Genomic DNA, 19,871 nt, shown 5'->3' on the forward strand with positions numbered 1-19,871 from the left:
GTCTTGTTTTAGGTTGGCCATTCACCAGGTTTAGGACCTTGGTTCTAACTGCCACAGTCAGTGATTTGACAAAACTTGGTGATGAATGGGTTAACTGCACAGCATAATATCTCATGATAATGACTCAAAGCTGCAACAACTTGAAGTTGCGATGACCAAAATTTGCAATGTCTGAATGTTCCAACGACCGATAGTCGCAGCGACCAAAAGCCACAGTGACTGAAAATCCCAGTGACTGAAAGTTGCAAAGACCAAAAGTTGCAATGACTGAGCAATGATGCATAGCTACCTGAAGCTTGCACCCTCTTACTTCAAGCAAAGAGTCAGACAGTGACAGAAAGACACTTACAACAGCACTCTTTTGGTGAATACTGAGGCGGTCCTTCCAGAGCTTGACAAATGGGTAGGGCAGGTAGCAGGTGAAGAAGAGGATACCGCCAGCTGCAGCCGCAATGTTGGCCCGCGAGAAGAGGGCAGCCACGAGAAAAGCCTTGCATACGATGGACGCCCCGAAGCAGGCCAGGAACACAAAGATTACCACCGGGTCCGAATGGTCCAGCACCTGGCCAAACTGCACAACACAAAGGTGTTCAAAGGCATTCAGTCAACATCAGTACATAATGAGTACAAATTGAAGTCATTTCTTACTAATAAGGTCAGCTTGGAGGCTGATGAAAGATGCGAACTTAAGTGCCAAGCCAAGGCCTCCCATCTGAATCAACAGTGTTTTGAGCTTCTGAGTGCACTGAATGCAGTGCAAGAACTTTACATTGTTGCAATGAAACTTCGATACAGTGCAATACAAATTGCAACACACAGGACATTTGTAGGTAGCTGTTCTGCAGAGACAGTACTTAAAATGAGAACACATTGTGAATGTGAAGTTAGGAAAGTGTGAACTTGGAACAAAGCAGCAGCGGGCCATCTGCCACGCACACACACCTTTGTCACCTGCTCATCAAAGCCTCAGTTGCTTTGCCGTTGGTTGTTTCTTTGTCTTTTTTTTTTCATTCAACACACAAAAATTACAAATGGTTCGTTCATATAGACCTTGTACCTTCCATGTTCTTGTTTTAAGCAATCTTTACACTTCTGACCAAGAAGCAATTTGGATTAGTAAGCGCAAGGAACTAGAGACTAGTTATGTTACATTACATAATGCTGATCAACCAGTCAATATGCACTAACTAGCACAGCAAAATACTGTGTCACTGTACTTTCCTTTCCTTCCTGTCACTGTCACTGTTACTGTCACTTTCCTTTCCAAGGCTACCAACTCCAATCAGTGGCAGTTAGCAACACCACAAAACTCAAAATTAACATTGCAATTCTCAGTTCAGTGTCTTGTTACAAGTTGCAAGTGAGTGCTTTGTAAGGAAGGAACACCAAGCAACAGCACAGGAACAACATGCCTTGAGAATGCAGGTGAGGAGAACTGAAGAGATGAGCATGAAGCCAAATGCGTCGATGAACCAGGAGAGCCAGAGGACCCCACTTCCCAGGCCCATAACGCGCATGACCTCCTTGAGGCGCAGCTCCTTTTCCCGGACAATGCTCTTGATGAGCATTGCGAATGAGTACACCCACGACAGCACCATGAACATGGGGAAGGACTCTGCTATTGTCACTATGAACCTGCGTTCGGAGCAGACAGATACGATAAAGGCACACAAACAGCATTTACGCACCTGGACATTAAGAACTTCACAAGACTGCAGGAACAGAGCACTGATTACACAATATGCATATATGCAACCAAATACAATCGAGTTGAGCGTACAGTGTGGATCACTCTCAAACAGAACAATCAACTGGTAATATAGCCAGTACGACTGCAATGGTTTTCATTTCGGCTGATAAGTGGATAATATGTGATACAAGTAGAAAAAGTGGCTGATATGACATTTCAGGTAGACATCTATACATAAGAATAGTCTTCCAATCTCCATGTAATCAGCTGATGATGTCATGCCTCAGCTGCAATCAATGGTGGAATGCTAACTAGGTGTTCCTTTAACGATTTACTGCGCTGTACATACTGAATGCGAGGGCTTTTGGGGATGCAGTTTGCAGCTGTTAGCTTTTCAACAGTAAACAGCAGGTTAGCTGGTTTTAGACTAGACTTGCTGACACAGTTTAAACTCTGCATGCAATTTGCCATTCACTGTACAACATATATGTTAAAATGTAGTGCTTAGACCATTTGTGACTAGCTGCAGTGAAGAAAAAATAATGTGTATGAGATGTCTGAAATGGGATTCAACGTACGTAAGTAGCTGAATAAGAAATGTGGTATTAAATTGTATCACATGCAGTGGCAATTAAGTTGGTCAGGTTTGCAAATTAGTCTTGCCTTTGTAATGCACAGAAGTCTGCGACTAGGTATTCCACTAAAACATGACCATGGGCATGTGTGTTTCCTAGCCTGTTCTAAAATTAAGGCTTGATGAGCATGAAGACATGACACTATTATGCCTTTGGCAATACTGTCAGGTTCATGACCTGACAGAGCTGTAAAACCTGAAAGCTTGCCATTTTTAAAACTGAATGACTGAGTGTTGTGAAATGAAATGAAACACGAAGGGCAGGTACGCATTACAACAACAAACACTTTAAGCCATGGGCACAGTACTGTCAACAAAGTACTGTTTGTAGCTGGCCAGTACACTGTAGTATGAAATGAGTTGCAGAGTATTATGTGCCAAAACCACAATTTCATTATGAGGCATGCTGTAGTGTGGGAGTCCAGACTTTGACCGCCAGAGGATCATTAAAGTGGCCCCAATGCATGGGTCACGGGAGTTTTTTTACACTACAGTATGTAAAGGCCGTGCTGCAAGTTTTTACACAGACTTAATACAGGCTAGCAGAGTTAATGACTTATCCTACATAGAGAGCTAAATATGACCAATTATACATACCATTAGAAAGGGCTTCAGGTTAACTGGTCATTAGAAAAGTTCTAATTGTGACCAATTGGAAGCTGTTTGTAGTGGATGGCACGATCATCATCATTTATCATCTTGAATTACCCTTGTCTGGCGCTGTCTTACACCATTCTATGCCTGCAAATTTTCTTCATCACATCAACTGGTTCTCTGCCATACTTGACAGCACTTTTCTTTCCTTGGCTTCAGATAGCACTACCTCCACAAACTCTTGAATAAGAGCACAGTAATGTAAGTGTAAACACAAGTGGAACAGTGAAGTGGTGAGCTGCAGCTGTAGAAAAGAAGTACCCCCAAGAGACAACGAATGATAAGCCAACCCACTGATCAAAGATGTAGCAGGGGTATGGAAACTGCTGCAGGTAGACCCCCGTTGTCTTCTCCCATCCTGTCTGCAGTGCTATGATGGAGTGTTCCACGAGGTCTTGCAAGTAGGCAAAGCCAAACGTCAGGTACTTGAGGTCAATGGTTGGGCGACGGCGCGGACCTGGCCGAAATATTCTGCGAGAAGAAAAAAAATATGAGGCAAATTTCAGATCACTGGAACTGGAAATCAGCTGTCAAACTAGCACTCTCTAAAATGTGAGGTCTGTGAACCCTTCGGGTACCTCAAAGTGAGACAATGGCTGAAACTGCCAAACAAGGCCTTGACGTCAAGAGGAAGCAGCTTTGTTTGTATACAGTAGGTACGGAAACGAATTCAACCTATGCCACCTTCCTGATGTAAAATCTCTGCTTGATGGTTTCAGTGCGCCTATCAGCCTGCCGGTAGGACATGCAATAGCCTCTGTTCTGAATGGCAGATACAAGCCAGACTGCGTGAGGACTCCTTGTACTTCTAGGTGCAGCATGTAAAACATCACATATGTTCAGGAAAAAGAAATTGTGGGAGTATTGGTATCAGTGCTGGTGTCCGTTAGACTTTTCTTCATCCTCATTCTCTCGGGTGTTGTATTCCTCAAGTCATGAATAACCAACCAGCCTAATTCTTTACATTTCTAAGAAAAGAAAGCACACAACAACCAATCCAGAGACGCACCACTGAAGATATCTCTTTGTCAAAAGGACAAGAAAAGCGACTAGCAAGGCAGCTGTCACGACTGTGTTTTGATGTCAAGCTACATTCTACGCTCCAATTCAGAGCAAATAAAGAAAAAGTACAGCTCGGTTTCCAAGCACACCTGCAAAGTTTGACAGCCTTGACTTCAACATCGACATTTCAAGCATGCAAGATTTACATGTCTTATTTCTTGCTCAGACAGGGCGAGGCTGCTAAGAGTAGCTAAAACACAACTTTGACAGATTAAAGTGTAACATTTTCCTAGTTAAGGTCTCAGTGTGACATCTGGTCTACTGTGTATGTTATTTTATTTTATTAAAAATGTAAGAAGAAAAAGTTACGGCAGAAGCCACCTCACGATGACTGTTGACAGTAACGCGATTAGCATTCAAATTAATGAAGCGATACACTGTATTGCTGAACTCCAGTTTACTTAAAATCCGTAGTGGTCATTCTGAGACTTCTTTTGCTTCAGCTACATCCAACATACACTGGCTCCAGTATAGGCTCGCATCACCATTGCACTCACTTGCCGAGGTCGCACATGAGCATGGTGAAATGATGACAATGAAATGACGAAGGAATGACCTCGATGATGACAAAAGCTGTATGATGACGATGGCATGACTAAAATGAGATGATGATTCTGAAATGATGACGTTGGTATAATGATGACAGTGTGACGGTGACAGCATAAGGGCAATGGCATGATGACGAGTGTATGGCAACGATGGCGACACGACGGTATGACGACAACCAGATGACGAAACTGGAATGGCAGCGACTACACGACCACGATGGCATGACGATGACAGTGTGACAACTGATTAAAAATCCTAGGGTTTTACGTTTCAAAACCATGATTTGATTATGAGGCATACCATAGTGTGGGACTCTGGATTAATTTTGACTGCCAGGGGTTCTTTAACGGGCACCCAATGCACTGTACAAACACATCTTTTCGTTTCGCCCCCATCGAAGTAATAAAAAGACTGCGACCGAATGAAGGAGTCCAGAACAGCTAAAGGTATGAGAGCAATTAGAAATCATACCATTACCTGTCTTCAATCTTTTTTGTTGAGTCCACTTTGCGAGCATCCATGCGGATCTTGTAGCGGATGAACGGCGGAAGCACCTCAGTGTCCTGGGAGCTCTTCATTCCACTAAATACTAGTGCCGCCCAGAGCTTGTTCTCTCGCATAAGCGTCAAACCACGTGGCATTAATGCCTCCTCAGAGGGGAAGCCCTCAAACCGGTCCATCTCAAAACACTAGAGAACAAAGGGGGTGGGGGGGTGACAAAAAATTTAAAAATTTTAAAAGACAGGAAGGTGGAGTTCAGAACGACATGGTCGGATACTGTCCCTTGTGGTACAAAACTACACTGCGATAAGTGGTGACTAACCAATGCAAACCTTATAGTACATTCAACTGACACTGCCTCTCGGCCTTTTGCTTAAAATCAGAGTTCCTACTGCTCTTTGGCTGGGTTTGCACTAATTCAGAGTTCCCTCAAGATTTAGCTGCTTGATCCCAAAGCAATTGAAGAAGACGCCTGACGGGAATCCTGTTAGACCACAGCTGTACTCCACACTCAAAGGTAGCCTCACCTCCAAGTGCTCTGAATGAGCAAGGCAAATGTGTTCTGAGCATTTCGTTTCAACCAGCCAGGTGTAAAGAACACCAATAGAACCTCCTAGAGTGCTCAAATGTTACGAGTCAAATGTATAATCGAAATTAGAATTAAAGCTTTTTATTCAAGTGTGACAGTTTGCATACTTAGGAGGGGTGCAATAGGCAATTCAGTGCCTGACTAGGCTCTCTGTCCTGTAAAACTATGTCGCGCACTTGAACACATGACGGCAGACCCTTTGCATTTAAAGGGCGCATCACGTCAGTGTTGAATATCAAATCCATACCTCACAGCTTAGCGAGACCTCTTAATTTTATAGCAAAACAGTTTGGCTGTATCTATGATCACTAAGCTGCTGCAGATGACAGTGAAATGTGATATTGCTGGCACCTGGCAATGGTGAAATTTCACAAATGGTGAAATTTTGAATTAACCACGCAATCAATCCCATATGTTGCAGGTCAGTCCTAGAAATCTCATCAAGGAACATGAGCAAGCATACTGCCAAATGGCTCAAATTTTGTCATCGTTATCTGCATATTTTAACCCTTTGAGTGTCAAAGGCATGAATATACACGGTGCTACTAACAAGTCCCAAATGGCCGATGCCACATATTTATTACACCATTTGCATGTTTGAAAAATGCACCAATTTTTCAACTCACTGTTGCCCAGCAAGTGCTGCCACCCTGTGTGGATACAAAAAAAATTTTTTTTTTCACTCCGCAATCTCTTGGTTTTAATTCCACAGCTTGTTTAAGCCGATGCATCAGCGAGTACTCTGACATCTGCATGTGGGTGGATGTGCGGTCGTTAGTTTGGTTTCGTCTCATGGCCCGTTTCTTTTTTTTTTTTTTTGTTGCACTTGGAAAAATTGAAGTCTATCTGGTTTCTAATCTCTCAAAGGGTCACCCCTAGATGCTTGCTCGTTTATTGTTCACAGAGGTGCGAATACATCTGTTCACAGGCAGGTGCTGGTATCACAAACGATGCTGTTGCATATGAGCGATGCTGCCATGCCTCCGTTTCTTTTAACCAGACACATGAAAACTGGTTGACCCTCATTGCCGATGGGATGGAGCGTTGCTGCAAGTTTCCAACTCATTTTGTTTTTCTGACGAGCACACAACCATCAAACTTTCTTGCATGTGCTCACAGCCCTGGTTCGATTACGCTGTGGACGTGCGTGCCTGCTGCTCTTCTGCAAGTGACTCGAGCGGCAATTCCTTCGAGGCGGACTGCTGCCAAAGTGCCAAATCAGAATACAGTTATTCCAGTGTATTTACTCTCTTATTCTTACTATAAATATTTACGCAAGCCCATCTGTAAACATGAATAAACATTTGTTGTTTACCTAGGTTTCTTTTTGTCACTTTATGGTCACTCTAAAAAAAATGCAGTAGATCTTTCTTTTTTGAAATAGGTCACTCTGAAGATTTTAAGTCTGCAATAAAAAAAATCGACCCCAGGGGGTCGCATTCGGTGAAAAAAATTAACTTTTATAAGGGTTAAGTAGGGACTGCAGGACAATGGTTTCTCCTAGCTATCTCCACCTTTCCTAATCCTTTGTCAGCTAAACCTACCCAATGGATATCCTAACCCCATCACCCAATCTAACCTTCTGCTGTCTTTGACTACTAATTCTTGGCCACAACAGCTTGGACAGATGGCATGCTTACAGCTTTCTTGGCAGCAGTTTCAATGTGAAAGAGATGCATTTTTACAAGCATCCAAAAATATGCAGCTGCTGCAATCTCACTGGCCCGTATATGAATCACATATTCTGTATCATGGCAAAATGGATTGAACATTCTATTTGTTCTACAACGTCATAAGTAATTAAGCAGTTATGTTATATTATGCTTTAAGGAAGCCTTCCTTGCAGAAAAACAACAAAAGTAGCCCGAGACAACAGTCACTTCATAATTGAACAAATCAAATTAAATTTTCGAATTTAACGTCCCGAAAAAGAACAGTACATTGCCATAGTCGATGAGCAGCCATGGCGGGTTCAGAGTTGAATGACTCACCTCAAAGATGTGATACATTTCCTGAGCCACCTTGTTAATTCTCTCAATGCGGCCGTCCCAGTCAGAGAGCAGCCACTCAAGCACACCTTGAGCTCGGGCAGCCTCGGGAAGTTCCTCTGCGGTGGCCTTACTTCCCGTCTTTTCTCCAGCAAGAAAGAACGCCTCCAGGCCTTCAGATGTGGACAGTTTCTAAAGGGTTCACGGGAAACCGCCGTCACACATAGTGCAGCTTGAGAGAAAATGACAGCTACAAACAACATCAGCATCAGCAGCAGTACAGCAGCCTATCTTAATGTCCCCTGCAGGACAAAAGCCTCGCCCAGGGATGTCCAATTATCTCTGTCTTGCACTAGCTGATTAACACTTGTGCCTGCAAATTTCCTAATCTCATCACTTCACCTAATTTTCTGCCATCTACGACTCTGATTCCCTTCCCTTAGCACCCATTCTGTAAGTATAATGGTCCACTGGTTATCTGCCCTACCCATTACATGGCCTGCCCAGCTCCATTTTTTTTTTTTTTATGTCAACTGGAATCTTGGCTATCCCCCTTTGCTCTCTAATCCACACCGCTGTCTTCCTGTCTCTTAAAGTTATGCCCAAAATTTTTGTTCCATCACTTTTTGCGCATTCCTTAACTTGTTACTGTGCTTCTTTGCTAACCTCCAAGTTTCTGCCCCATATGTTAGCACAGGTACAATGCAATGATTGTACACTTTTCTTTTCAATGAAAGTGGTAAGCTCCCAGTCAGGATTTGGTAATTACCGCCGTATGCACTCCAGCCCATTTTTATTCTTCTGTAAGTTTCCTTCTCATCATCAGTGTCCCCTGTGAGTAATTGACCTAGATAAATGTACTCCTGCACACACTCTAGAGGCTGACTGGTGATCATGAATTCTTTTTTAAGAAATCTGGCAAGTACTATCAACCTCGCTATATGGCTTTCATAGTTTATAAAAAGGCATTTGATTCAGTATAGATACCAGCAGTCATGGAGGTATCACGTAATTAAGGAATACAGGATGCATACGTGAATATCTTCAGCAATACCACAGCTACCTTAATTCCCTACAAGAAAAGTGGAAAAATACTTATGAAGAAAGGGATCAAGCAAGGAGACACTATCCCTCCAATGCTATTCACTCCATGCTTAGAAGAAATATTCAAGCTATTAGACTGGGAAGGCTTAGGAGTGAGGATCAATGGCAAATATCCCAACCCCTTTCAGTCTGCAGATGACAATGTCCCGTTCAGCAACACTGGGGATGAATTGCAACGGATGACTCACAGCCTTAACCCAGAAAATGTAAAAAGGAGGGTTGAAGATTAATATGAAGAAGACAAAGGCAATGTTCAGCAGAAATACAATAATACATCCAAATTAAGATGGCCATACTGACTCATAAGTACCCTTAAGCAGTACACAATCAGATACAAGCAAACAAAGAGAATGAATGAATGAATGGCACAGTCAATTTGCCAAGAATGAAAAGTGTTGAACACAATGGCCTACTTACAAGTACACTTAGTAACTTAGTAAAAAAAATCATTTCTGCACTGTTCAAGACATGTTCAGCACACATGTTCTGCATATGTGGTCAATCTCTAAATGCAAAGTCATTTCAAGATCCCAATTTAATGAAACTGATTGACAGGTGGTGTTTCACAAACCAAAGCCACAAAAGACAAGCTACGAGAGATTGTACAGTAGCGAGTTCTAGATTTCAATTTTGACGACCAGGGGATCTTGAACATGCGGTTATGAATAAGTGCATGAGTGTTTTTGCTTACCCTATAATAACGCAGTCACTATAGCTGGGAACCTGACACATGACATCATTTCCATCAGCAGTGCACAATAGTCGGGTCAATTTAGACTATCCCTCACCAGGTCTGGCCATTTTTTTTAGCTGACAAGCGTTGTGCATACAGTGTGCGCTAATGATCGTGTCTGCCACGTGCTGCGAAAAGAGCTGAAATTTCAAACCAAACACCGTTTGCCCTTCTCCTCGCAGGCACTGTGCTCCCAGCCGGAGAGTCGACGTAAATTGCACAAGTACGCCTATATGTATACCTCACTGCTGTGAAGTCGCTCGTAGTGACACGTGACTTCGGAAATTATTCAAGGCAACATCTGTTATTAGTGTAATCTGTTGCTTCAATAGATGAATTAAAACTTATAGAAATAATAAAACACACAAACTGAATGTCTGTGCATTCTTGTTTTACTTCGATTGCGCATAGAGCGCAATCATGCTCTATGAAATTCCTGTGTCTGCCTCAATATTCGTGTAGCACTGACTTATACTGCTAGTCAGGTGTTCTCGTGCACAGCACGCAAAATCGTGCTCTGCACAAAACAAGACAAACGCAACAGCTCACGCAGAACACCGTCAGTGGAAGTAAGCCATGCAACAGAAAAGCAAGGATAAAAAAAATGAAGGCGGGGCTCGTGACATGTGCGTCACGTGATCCTCGAGCACTGGTGTGGGAGCACGCAGAGAAGAAATTTCGTTTGCAGAGGCTAAGACGGGGCAAGTGGAGAGAGTGTCTCTCTTGGCAGTGGCCCTCGCCTCCTGAAATCATGGGTTCGCAGCACTGAAATATTTCTATCTCGGCTATTAATGAACTAATTTGAAAAATCCTTGCGGCAGAAGGCTTCCTAGAGGGCACGTAACAACTTCCAGCGTATAACCGAGATTAGCTATGCGGCCTGGTGAGGGGCCCTTTAACACCAGACAAAGTCAATAGAGCCTTTGCAACATTTTTATAATGACGCTGTTATACATTATCAATTTAAGCAATCCAAACGATAAAATGGCACAATCAGCCCTTCTCAGCAGCAGTGCTGAATAAAGAAATACACCAAAAGATAAAATGCATCGCTTACCTTGACTTGTTCCAACCTTGCAGAGTTGTTGCTCAGCCAATGTACAAGCTTGGGTGCGACGTCCACAGTCCAACGGTGAGCCAAATTCATCAGTCTGTTGAGCGGCTCGAAAGTTTCATTCACCTGCGACAGCAGTGCAGAGACAGTCGGATGTTACTGCAAGCCCGTTTCACAGGTTGGCTTTTGTCAAATGCGAATTCTCCATTTTCCAATGAGCAGCGCTATATTTTAAAACACTAAACATTAGTAAATGTTAAAGTATGAAGACCTGCATATTTTTTCCGATGACATTTTAGAAATCTGCATGCCTGTTTTGTCCTCACTCAAATCATGCAGAAATATAGCATTCTTGAGACTGTATCATTGCATGCGCATATACTAATGCATGCACATATACCTTTAATTTCATTAAGACTTAACATATCAACACTGCGGTATCATAGATCTCTGTGACCTCTACAAAATAAAAAGAAACGCTTGTTCAAAGCAGCTAAATGATGAAACACTCCTGCAGTTTGGTTACAACAAAGATTCTGCAAAACTGCATATTGTTGTGCTGTTTGTAAAGCTAAGCATAAGTTTTTTTCGCATGACTTACAGTCATTAATGACTAACAATCCCAAAGAATTCTGGCGTACCATTTCCCCGACTTCCTCTATGACTAATTTAGCACTACAGGGTGAAACCAGTAATTCGATTGAAGAAGAAAAATGTGCCAATGTTTTAAACAAGTACTTTACATGCGTATTCACGAAGGATGACTGCTCAAATATTCCTAGTGTTGCTGACGTCAATTATAGGTATATGAACCACTTTGAATTAACCATGGAAAGTATCGCATCCGTAATAACGAAACTTAAAGCATCCACAAGCCCCGGTATTGATAGAATCAACACTAAAATCCTCAAACTAACAATAATCCCTTGCAGTTTAATCCTTTACCATAGCTTCAATCAGTCATTATGTACTGGTGCACTTCTACACAATTGGAAAATTGGCAAGGTGATACCCATATTAAAATCTGGAAATAAAAGTAATGTAAATAACTATCGCGTACATATCCCTGACTAGCATCCCTTACAAAATACTGTACTTGACCACATAATTGCATCTAACTTTGCACAACGTCTAGGAAATAACCATTTCTTTTTTCACCAACAACACGGTCTTGGAAAAGGCTTGCTGTGTGAAACTCAGCTACTAAAATTCACCCATGACCTATTTTCTAATATGGACAGTAACACACAGACAGACTTCATATACGTATTCATATATATCGTGTAGCACATTGCCGTTTAGTTACTAAACTTTCGTCCCTTCACTTGATTCTTTAACTATCTCTTGGCTCCGTAACTTTTTATCCTCATGCAAGCAGTTTACTTGGGTTAATAACACCTCATCTACGTTATCTGAAGTTACTTCAGCTGTTCCTCAAGGCAGCGTCCTGGGTCCTTTATTATTTCTTATCTACATTAATAACCTTCCATCTTATATAACATCAATCATCCATTTGGTTGCTGATGATTGCATAATATACCATAAAATTATGACTCGTGCACATCATCTGGTACTACAATAAGATCTTGACAAAATCACATTCTGGTGCTCACAGTAGCAAATGACAGTCAACACTGACAAATGAAAACTAATGATGTTCAGCCAAAAGCAGACAAAATTGACTTACAAATACGCCCTTAACAATAACTCTAGATTAGTAAGGCCCAACTACATGTACCCTTGGTATTACTTCAATTCTAATCTTTCCTAGTCAACACACATTGAAAAAATTACTGCCATGGCATCACGCACACTAGGATACATGAAACGTAGACGTTATGCGGCATCTTCCATAACACGGAAACTAGCATACCAGACATTTGTTCGTCTACAACTCGAATATGCATCATACATCTGGTCACCACACCAAGTCTATCTAATCAACTTACAGAAATCAATGCAAAACCACGCTGCATGTTTCATCACTCGAGGTTACAACTGACACTCCAGTGTGACTAACATGAAGACTTCATTATTACTATCATCCTTATTGGAACCATGTAGGAAGATAATCGCTCTCTGTTTATTCCATAAAATAGTCTACGGCGCGTACGCAAATACCTTGGCACTATCAAAACTACATTACATATCTCGCAGACTTCATAATCAACATAGTTCAACTCGTCTTTTCGGCCACACCCAAGCCTTTAGTGCATCTATGCTTCCAAGTGCGACTGGTCAATGGAATGACCTCCCTGATGATGTTGTCTGTATTCATGACCATGTGGCATTTGCAAATAAAATACTAACCACCTATGACTGCTTTTGCTAACCATATGATCACTTGAAACAATGTTTATAAACTTTATAGGGATATCATGTAGGCCCACTCAATTTTGTATAATACCTACTAAGTATTTTATTATTACAATGCTACACCATATCTACTACATTTTATCATTGTATAGTACCTGGTTCTTGAATTTCTTTTGTCTGCTTTTGTGTTCCTGTTAAAAATTATTGTCTAGTCACCCTCACATAATACTCCTACATGGAGCCTGTGAGGTATTTGTAAATTAAATTAAAAATAAATAAATAAATAAATAAATAATACACTTGCTGTCCTTGCTTGAGCAGCTTGTTCAAGAAAAAAATGCGAAAGACCACTGTTGTAAGTACATTTTGCCATTAGAGGAATGAAATGCTGCAAATAAGTCGCCGAGTTTTATGACCTGTCAGCAATAACTGTCTGGACAAACTGTTCAGTAAAAGATGCCATGTGTTTATTGAAGGGTGCAGACCAAAACAATGCTACCCCACTGCAAATTCTGAGCAAAAACAAAGCAGCAGTAAGCACGAAATCTTGTTACAAAGTTGTGAGGACAAAGACAGAGGTCGCTGCATAAGAACAAAGCATAAGGGTGCACCAAATGCACACGTAAGTCCATTATTAAAGGGAACACACATTAGCAGAGCATTAGTAAATTTCCCTACTTGGCAAGTCTAGAAACATTCTGCTCTGGGGCAGGTAACGTGCAGAAAATGGTGCTCATTCCTCGCTGCATACCTGCATAGCTCATAAATTTTATAGGGATATCATGTAGGCCCACTAAATTTTGTATAATACCTACTATGTATTTTATTATTACAATGCTGCGCCATATCTACTACAAAACAGCAATTTCACAAGCACCAGCCACTGCAGTACCCACAAGATGCGAGCCAACTGCCTGCACAATCCATTTACCAATGGACCTACATGCACCTACTGCTGCCAAGAGACTCACTGTTATGCAAGCAACTCTCGGAAAACAGCAAGTGCCCAATTAGCTGTATTTGACAAAACGAATCACAACATTAACATGTGAAGAATCACAGACCTTGCTAATGATCCTTCGCGTTGCCACATTGTTGGGGGCAAACAAAATTTTGCCTCGAACGTAAGGCTTGACCTGGCCCCACAGGAACCGCATCAGCCTGTTACGTTCAAAGCTCTGGAAGACAGCATTGCAGCGAGGGCCTGTAAACAGGAAATGAGCACTGCAGTGATGCTCTTAGTTTCTGAAATGAAACAATACAAGTTAAAAAGAAGGAAGAGCTTGGAATTGGGAGATTCTTGGCTAATAACATGCCAGGTTATTGACATTATTGTTTACAGACTTATTAAAGATTTCCTTTGGCAGATACTGCAACTCTGTCCTACCAGCCATAGTTTGAAAAGGTGGACACTGCTTGCAAGACAAATCGCAGAATGATGTTACTAATTCACAGAATTTCACTCATTAACTTTGTAATTAATTCCTTTAACTTATGCAACTCAACAGCAGAATTGCATAACACACAGTAATGAATGAACATCCCTTTAACAGAAATCCCATGCTTCAGTTTTGAAAAATGTGTCCTTAAAGTCTGTGGTGATGTGCATTGATGTTCCAGTTGACACTTATTAGCAGCATAGCAGTGAATGACACAATAAACATTGATCTGTTAAGCTAGGTATGTACATTCTGTGCCTTGTTTCACTAACACCGCACAATGTTGCTGAAGCTATAGCTGGAATTAGAAAAAACACAGGCTAAATTTACAATGCTGTTAGCTCATTGACTGCTCATGATTGGACAATGCCAGAATACTAACAATATACTACAGTCAATAATAGTACCATGAGCAAGGTACCAGACCATCATCAATATTATTGAGAAGTCAGCCCCCATTTTTTTAAGGCAGTTATAGTTACTTTAATCATGCGTGACTTTATTGCGACTGGTTTTAAATCACTGTGCTTGCAATCATAGAAAAGTTTAATAGTAATAATAATACACATAAGTTAGTTCATACTTGCACCAACATTTAATACTATGAAGCACAATAGCATGTGCCACATATCTTTGATTCTTTCCTCTTCATATCGATACATACTGGGCAAAGCCATTATGTGCACTGCTGTGTTGGCTATACTACATGTGCTTGCTTTGATATCATTTTAGCAAATAATTAGTACCTGTTTGATACATTATTGCTGCTTTTTCTGCACCTGACATGTGTACACAGTTCTTAACATATCTGATTCATTGCTAGGAAAGCTTTCAAATAAGTGATTGATCAATATAATATGTAGTCAGACCTCAGTACAACGAAGTCTTATTTGACACATAAATGACACACATATGACCTTTGTCATATCCAATATTCATTACATGCTAATGTCGGCAAGACACGTCTTAGATTTACGAATAATGCTATTAAATTGTAACAACTAGCCCAGGCCCCAGTTTCTTTGCACAAACACTCACTGGTGGTGTTGTCGTAGACGTATTCTGAGACCACATTCTCATCATTCTGTTCCTGCAGGTTTCTGTTGACCTGTTCCCGGAACTCCTCGAAGCGTTGGGCTGGGCCATGCTCTGTGTCCAGGAGAGAAGACATGTTGCGTCCACACAGCGACACCTGAATCACCCTTGCCAATGTGCCATTGGGCCGTGAGCGACCCCAGGTGAAGAGTTCTGACAGTTGGTCAACTCTCTCGGTGAAACCCTTGAGCAGCTCTTGGAAACTGGTCAGTGCCCACAACTGAAATAGTGGATCGAGTGAATATGTACTTCCTAATTAGAGCAATGACAATCACTTTTTGCCTTTCTGTACACAAAGTCCTGAGCAGCTGAACAGTCATCACAGTGACACCACGAACAAGAGATAAATCAGTTCCTAATTAACTAGTGTCTAAACCAATGTGGATCTCTGTAAACCAATGTGGATTCTCTGAATCCACAGCGAACCCTCACATTACATTGCGTATATCCTTAGCCATAGCACCCTTCTCAAGATCATGTGATCTGTTTTATGACATGTACTCCCAAAAGTGACAAATGGTTATTTTTATAAAAACTGGCTTGAATGTGTTCTTTACACAAGCTTCGCGTGATCATACATCCTCAAGGACGCAAGGAGTACAGACAGGTTGATGAGTACAGCTCTGTTTGGCTTAGGTGCACATTAAAACAAGGACAAATTAGAAACAATGTTTCCAGTGTCCTACAAAAGCCAGAGAATAGTGTGGCTTGGGCTAGTTAACGTTTTCCGAAACATAAGGTTACAGTGTGAAAGCAAGACAGCAAGAGGCACACATAAGGGAACAAGTAGGAAAATAGAGTTCTTTTCTAGTTTGTTTGTTTGTTTGTTTGTTTGTTTGTTTGTTTGCTTGCTTGCTTGCTTGCTCGTTTGTTTGTTTGTTTGTTTGTTTGTTTCTTTGTTTGTTTGTTTGTTTTTTGCAAGGCTACATACCTGCAGGTGATGGTAAATTATGATTGTTACATGTACACGCATAAAGACATAGCTTCTTTCTAAAACGAGTGCATAAACAGCGATTTTTGACTGCAAATGAAGTCTGAATAGAGAAACGTGTCAGTGGACTGAAGACTGAACATGAATTTAATAACTAATTTTCTCACCATTTTCAAACAGTTCCTGAGCACAGAATGAGCCTTTGCTAGACTTGTGGTTATGGCCCACCAATCCATAACTTAACAAGGAAATCATGCTTACTTTTTCCAAAACCGCTCGTGCACCTCAATCTCAGTAAGAGTAATCTAAAAACTATTCAAAACAATATTCATAATTTTGAATCACAGAAATTCATTTTGAGGACTAGATCAAACAACAACTATTTGCTTTGAAGACCTAATGAAAAGCAAGAAGAAAAATATTTTTTAAATCAAATTACAGGGTTTAACATTTCAAAGCAACATGCAGGCTCTAATGGACACCACAGTGGGGGGGCTCTGGATTATTTTCAACCATCTACTGTTCTTTAATGTGCACTTGAATCTAAGTACACAAGTGTTTTTGCTGTCTGCATACAGCAGAATTTGGCCTCTCTCTCTCTCTCTCTCTCTCTCTCTCTCTCTCTCTCTCTCTCTCTCTCTCTCTCTCTCTCTCTCTCTCTCTCTCTCTCTCTCTCTCTCTCCTCCCCCCCATAACAGATGTTAGTTTCAGCAAGAAAGAGAATTTCCAGGACACAAGAGAGAAGTGAAACATGCCTCATTGCGAGCATCCTGAGCTGCCTGAAATGCTGTCACCCAGTCAGCTGTGCTGAAGTTGTGGCCACCTTCCTTCATCACAGATGACACCTGATGTGGGACAAACAAAAGCAACAGCAACAACAACATTAACAACAAAAGATTAGAGAAACTAAAAGCAAATAGCAAAGCAATATGAACTGTTACAACATTACTACTTTCTGACTCTCACAGAGCTTGCATGGCGCAAAAAAAAATAAAGTGAATAATTGGATCAGAAAATAGCTAGCCTTGAGGAGAACACTCTCTTTATAAATGTTTCTTTAGAAAGTGCTTTCCATTTCCTTTTCAAAGTGAGATGCGGTTTTGCTTAGAAGTTTGAACATTAAACACCGCAAAGTGGCTTCTCCAATACTCAACATATAATCAATTCAATCTTTATGTCATGCACGCGAGTCTGAATATTTACCATACAGAATTTTCGTGTTCAGCACATACAATGAATCGACAAAACAAAAATGTGCTTTCAAAACAGAGCACAATCCTGGATTGCATGTTTCTAAACAAACTTCAAGTATGCACAAACTGACAAAAAGTGACATGTACTATCTGCAGTCCTTCAAACCCGAACAGCGGAGTGCGTCGCTTTTGTGTAATCAAGTGAAAAGCAAAGAGTGCAGAGCCGCATGATAAACTCTGATATGTCACAAGCAACCTTCATGACTTATCACAGTTGGTCACACATGTTCGTACCTTTTCGTTTTTCACTAGATTGCAACAAAAAGTATGTGCTCTGCTGGCAATTTGCTGTTAGAAATTAGAGGACTGTAGATAAAATACACTGATAGTACATGTGAAAAGGTAACATCTCATTACAAAAAGATCATTCAAACATTTTGGAAGCACTTTTGTGCCATTATTCCTATTTTAAAGCTGATTTCTATAAAGATTCTGTAATGGAGCTAACTGTCTTTTTTTTTTTAACCTCTCCAATTAACAAACACACACATTCACACTCATGTATCCTGGTGCCCAGGAGAACACAACAAATCGGGAACCCACCTCGTGCAGCACAGCAGTCCAGTTCAGGCTTCTCAAAACTTGCAGTGTGAAGGCACGGCCATCAGCGGCAGGCAGTTTGCAAAGGTCACGCTGCAGCTGACCATGCTCGTCACCCGCTTCAGGGGCGCCGGCTACAAAAAGTACCTGGGGTGCTCCTGGCTTGCAGAAGTAGCCTCGAATGCCCTCCTTGCCCCTGTCAAATATCTGGGAAGAAAAAAAATTGTCTTAGCCGTAAATTCTGGAGAGGCTCGCCTGGTGGCATCCCCAGTAAGCTACTCCACATTTACAATGAAAAATGAAATGATATGCACAGAAGCAAGTCACAGATACACAAACACACATAAAACACAACACAACGCTCAACAAACTAATGTAACTCATCGAGATCAGTGAGGTTTAACATCCCCATTGGGTTTAAATATGTTGTTTAACATCTGAAAGCAACTCATGTGTCAAGGGAGGTGCTGTATCATATCATACCTAAATCAGGGCACACAAGCGTTTTTGCATTTTACTCCCAACGCAATGCAAACACCAGAGTCAGAAATCAAACCCATGGCCTTGTGTGCTCGGTAACAGCATGCCATACCTCTGAGCTAATGAGGTAGGTTTCGTCCTGACAGCCATGAGCAGAGGAAGCGCGCTTTTTTTTCTTTTTTTTCATGTTACACATTTACTTTGCCATTTGCTACAGTGTATCTCGGGTCTCAGGGCACAGGCACACAGGTTCTGCCAAGGCTATCAGCAGAGCTTGAAATAGAATGCCTTCTTTTACTGACAGCTCCTAAACAATTCATAGCTGCTCACTTTTCTTGACTTCGACCACTTTCATATTTCCCTTGAGTGAAACCCATGAGAGAAAGTCACGCTGCTGCACCATCATTGCATACATACACTGTCCTGCCTGGCAGCATAGGATTCAGCATTCATGCTGTAGTCCCAACATTATGGGAGGTGTGGCTCACTGTCTGTTTGTTCGGTGCCCATGTTTCAAGGTTCAGTGTCAAACAATGGCACAAAGCCTAAGAAAAAGGAACATTACTTTGAAACTGGGGCACTCTCGGGTGGTTAAAAATGAGAGAGACAGAGAGAGAGAGAGAGAGAGAGAGAGAGAGAAAGAGAGATGCGGTGGCATGAGCATTGGTTGCATTACACCAGCCCTTTTTAACTGGTAGTTAAAGTCCCAGGACTACAACACAAACATCTGGCAGAGAAAATGCTGACAGTATCATTGCAAGGCCGGTACAGCCTGTCTTCTAAAAGCAAACCCAACCAACAAGCCTAGAACAATGAGCACTCCAGCATTATAACAAGGCTATATGCCGTGCAAGGGCAGCATATAAAGTGCAAAGAACCAATGGCGCCAACAAACACCATCAATTAGTACTCACTGGTAGTGGGTACTCTGAAAAATGTTTAGAGATTCAAAATTTCCAGCAGAGTGCAGCCCATGCTCATGTCATGTGCACTTTTCAGTAGTTCAGTAAAAAGCACTAAGCATTAGTGCAACCGGAATGCTGTTCCTGTAATTCAATGCGCAGTGCTCCAGCTTGCAAGCTTCAACGCAACACAAGTAAGCGTTCACCTTTTGAAGTGCCCGCACGCTGACACTTGACTTGAAGAAGGCAGGATAGAAGTCCTTGTTTGAGATGTTTAGGCTTTCGAAACCATGCCTTGTGTTCTCATCATTCTTCAGAACATCCTCTAAGGCAACCCTTCCTGTAAAGAAACATTGG

At 41.5% G+C, this 19,871-nt stretch overlaps 1 protein-coding gene across 6 annotated transcripts in view; it reads right to left on the minus strand.

Moving 5' to 3' along the window:
• The window catches only part of LOC142560302 (phospholipid-transporting ATPase ABCA1-like), an 85,759-nt gene that overhangs the window by 44,938 nt on the left and 20,950 nt on the right, over positions 1 to 19,871 (minus strand). For 5 of the 6 annotated variants that reach the window (XM_075672297.1, XM_075672296.1, XM_075672293.1 and 2 more), the window contains exons 6-16: positions 19,721 to 19,854; positions 18,136 to 18,339; positions 17,095 to 17,184; positions 15,352 to 15,628; positions 13,939 to 14,078; positions 10,562 to 10,684; positions 7,671 to 7,859; positions 5,067 to 5,278; positions 3,273 to 3,449; positions 1,413 to 1,635; positions 350 to 571 (exon numbers count right to left, since the gene is read on the minus strand). In XM_075672297.1, coding sequence (XP_075528412.1) covers positions 350 to 571; positions 1,413 to 1,635; positions 3,273 to 3,449; positions 5,067 to 5,278; positions 7,671 to 7,859; positions 10,562 to 10,684; positions 13,939 to 14,078; positions 15,352 to 15,628; positions 17,095 to 17,184; positions 18,136 to 18,339; positions 19,721 to 19,854 — 1,991 coding nt within the window. Of the gene's footprint in view, positions 1 to 349; positions 572 to 1,412; positions 1,636 to 3,272; positions 3,450 to 5,066; positions 5,279 to 7,670; positions 7,860 to 10,561; positions 10,685 to 13,938; positions 14,079 to 15,351; positions 15,629 to 17,094; positions 17,185 to 18,135; positions 18,340 to 19,720; positions 19,855 to 19,871 lie in introns of those variants that run through there. The other variant, XM_075672298.1, reaches the window with a different exon arrangement.

This window comes from Dermacentor variabilis, chromosome 10 (genome assembly GCF_050947875.1).
Source record: "Dermacentor variabilis isolate Ectoservices chromosome 10, ASM5094787v1, whole genome shotgun sequence".
Lineage (NCBI taxonomy): Eukaryota > Metazoa > Arthropoda > Arachnida > Ixodida > Ixodidae > Dermacentor > Dermacentor variabilis.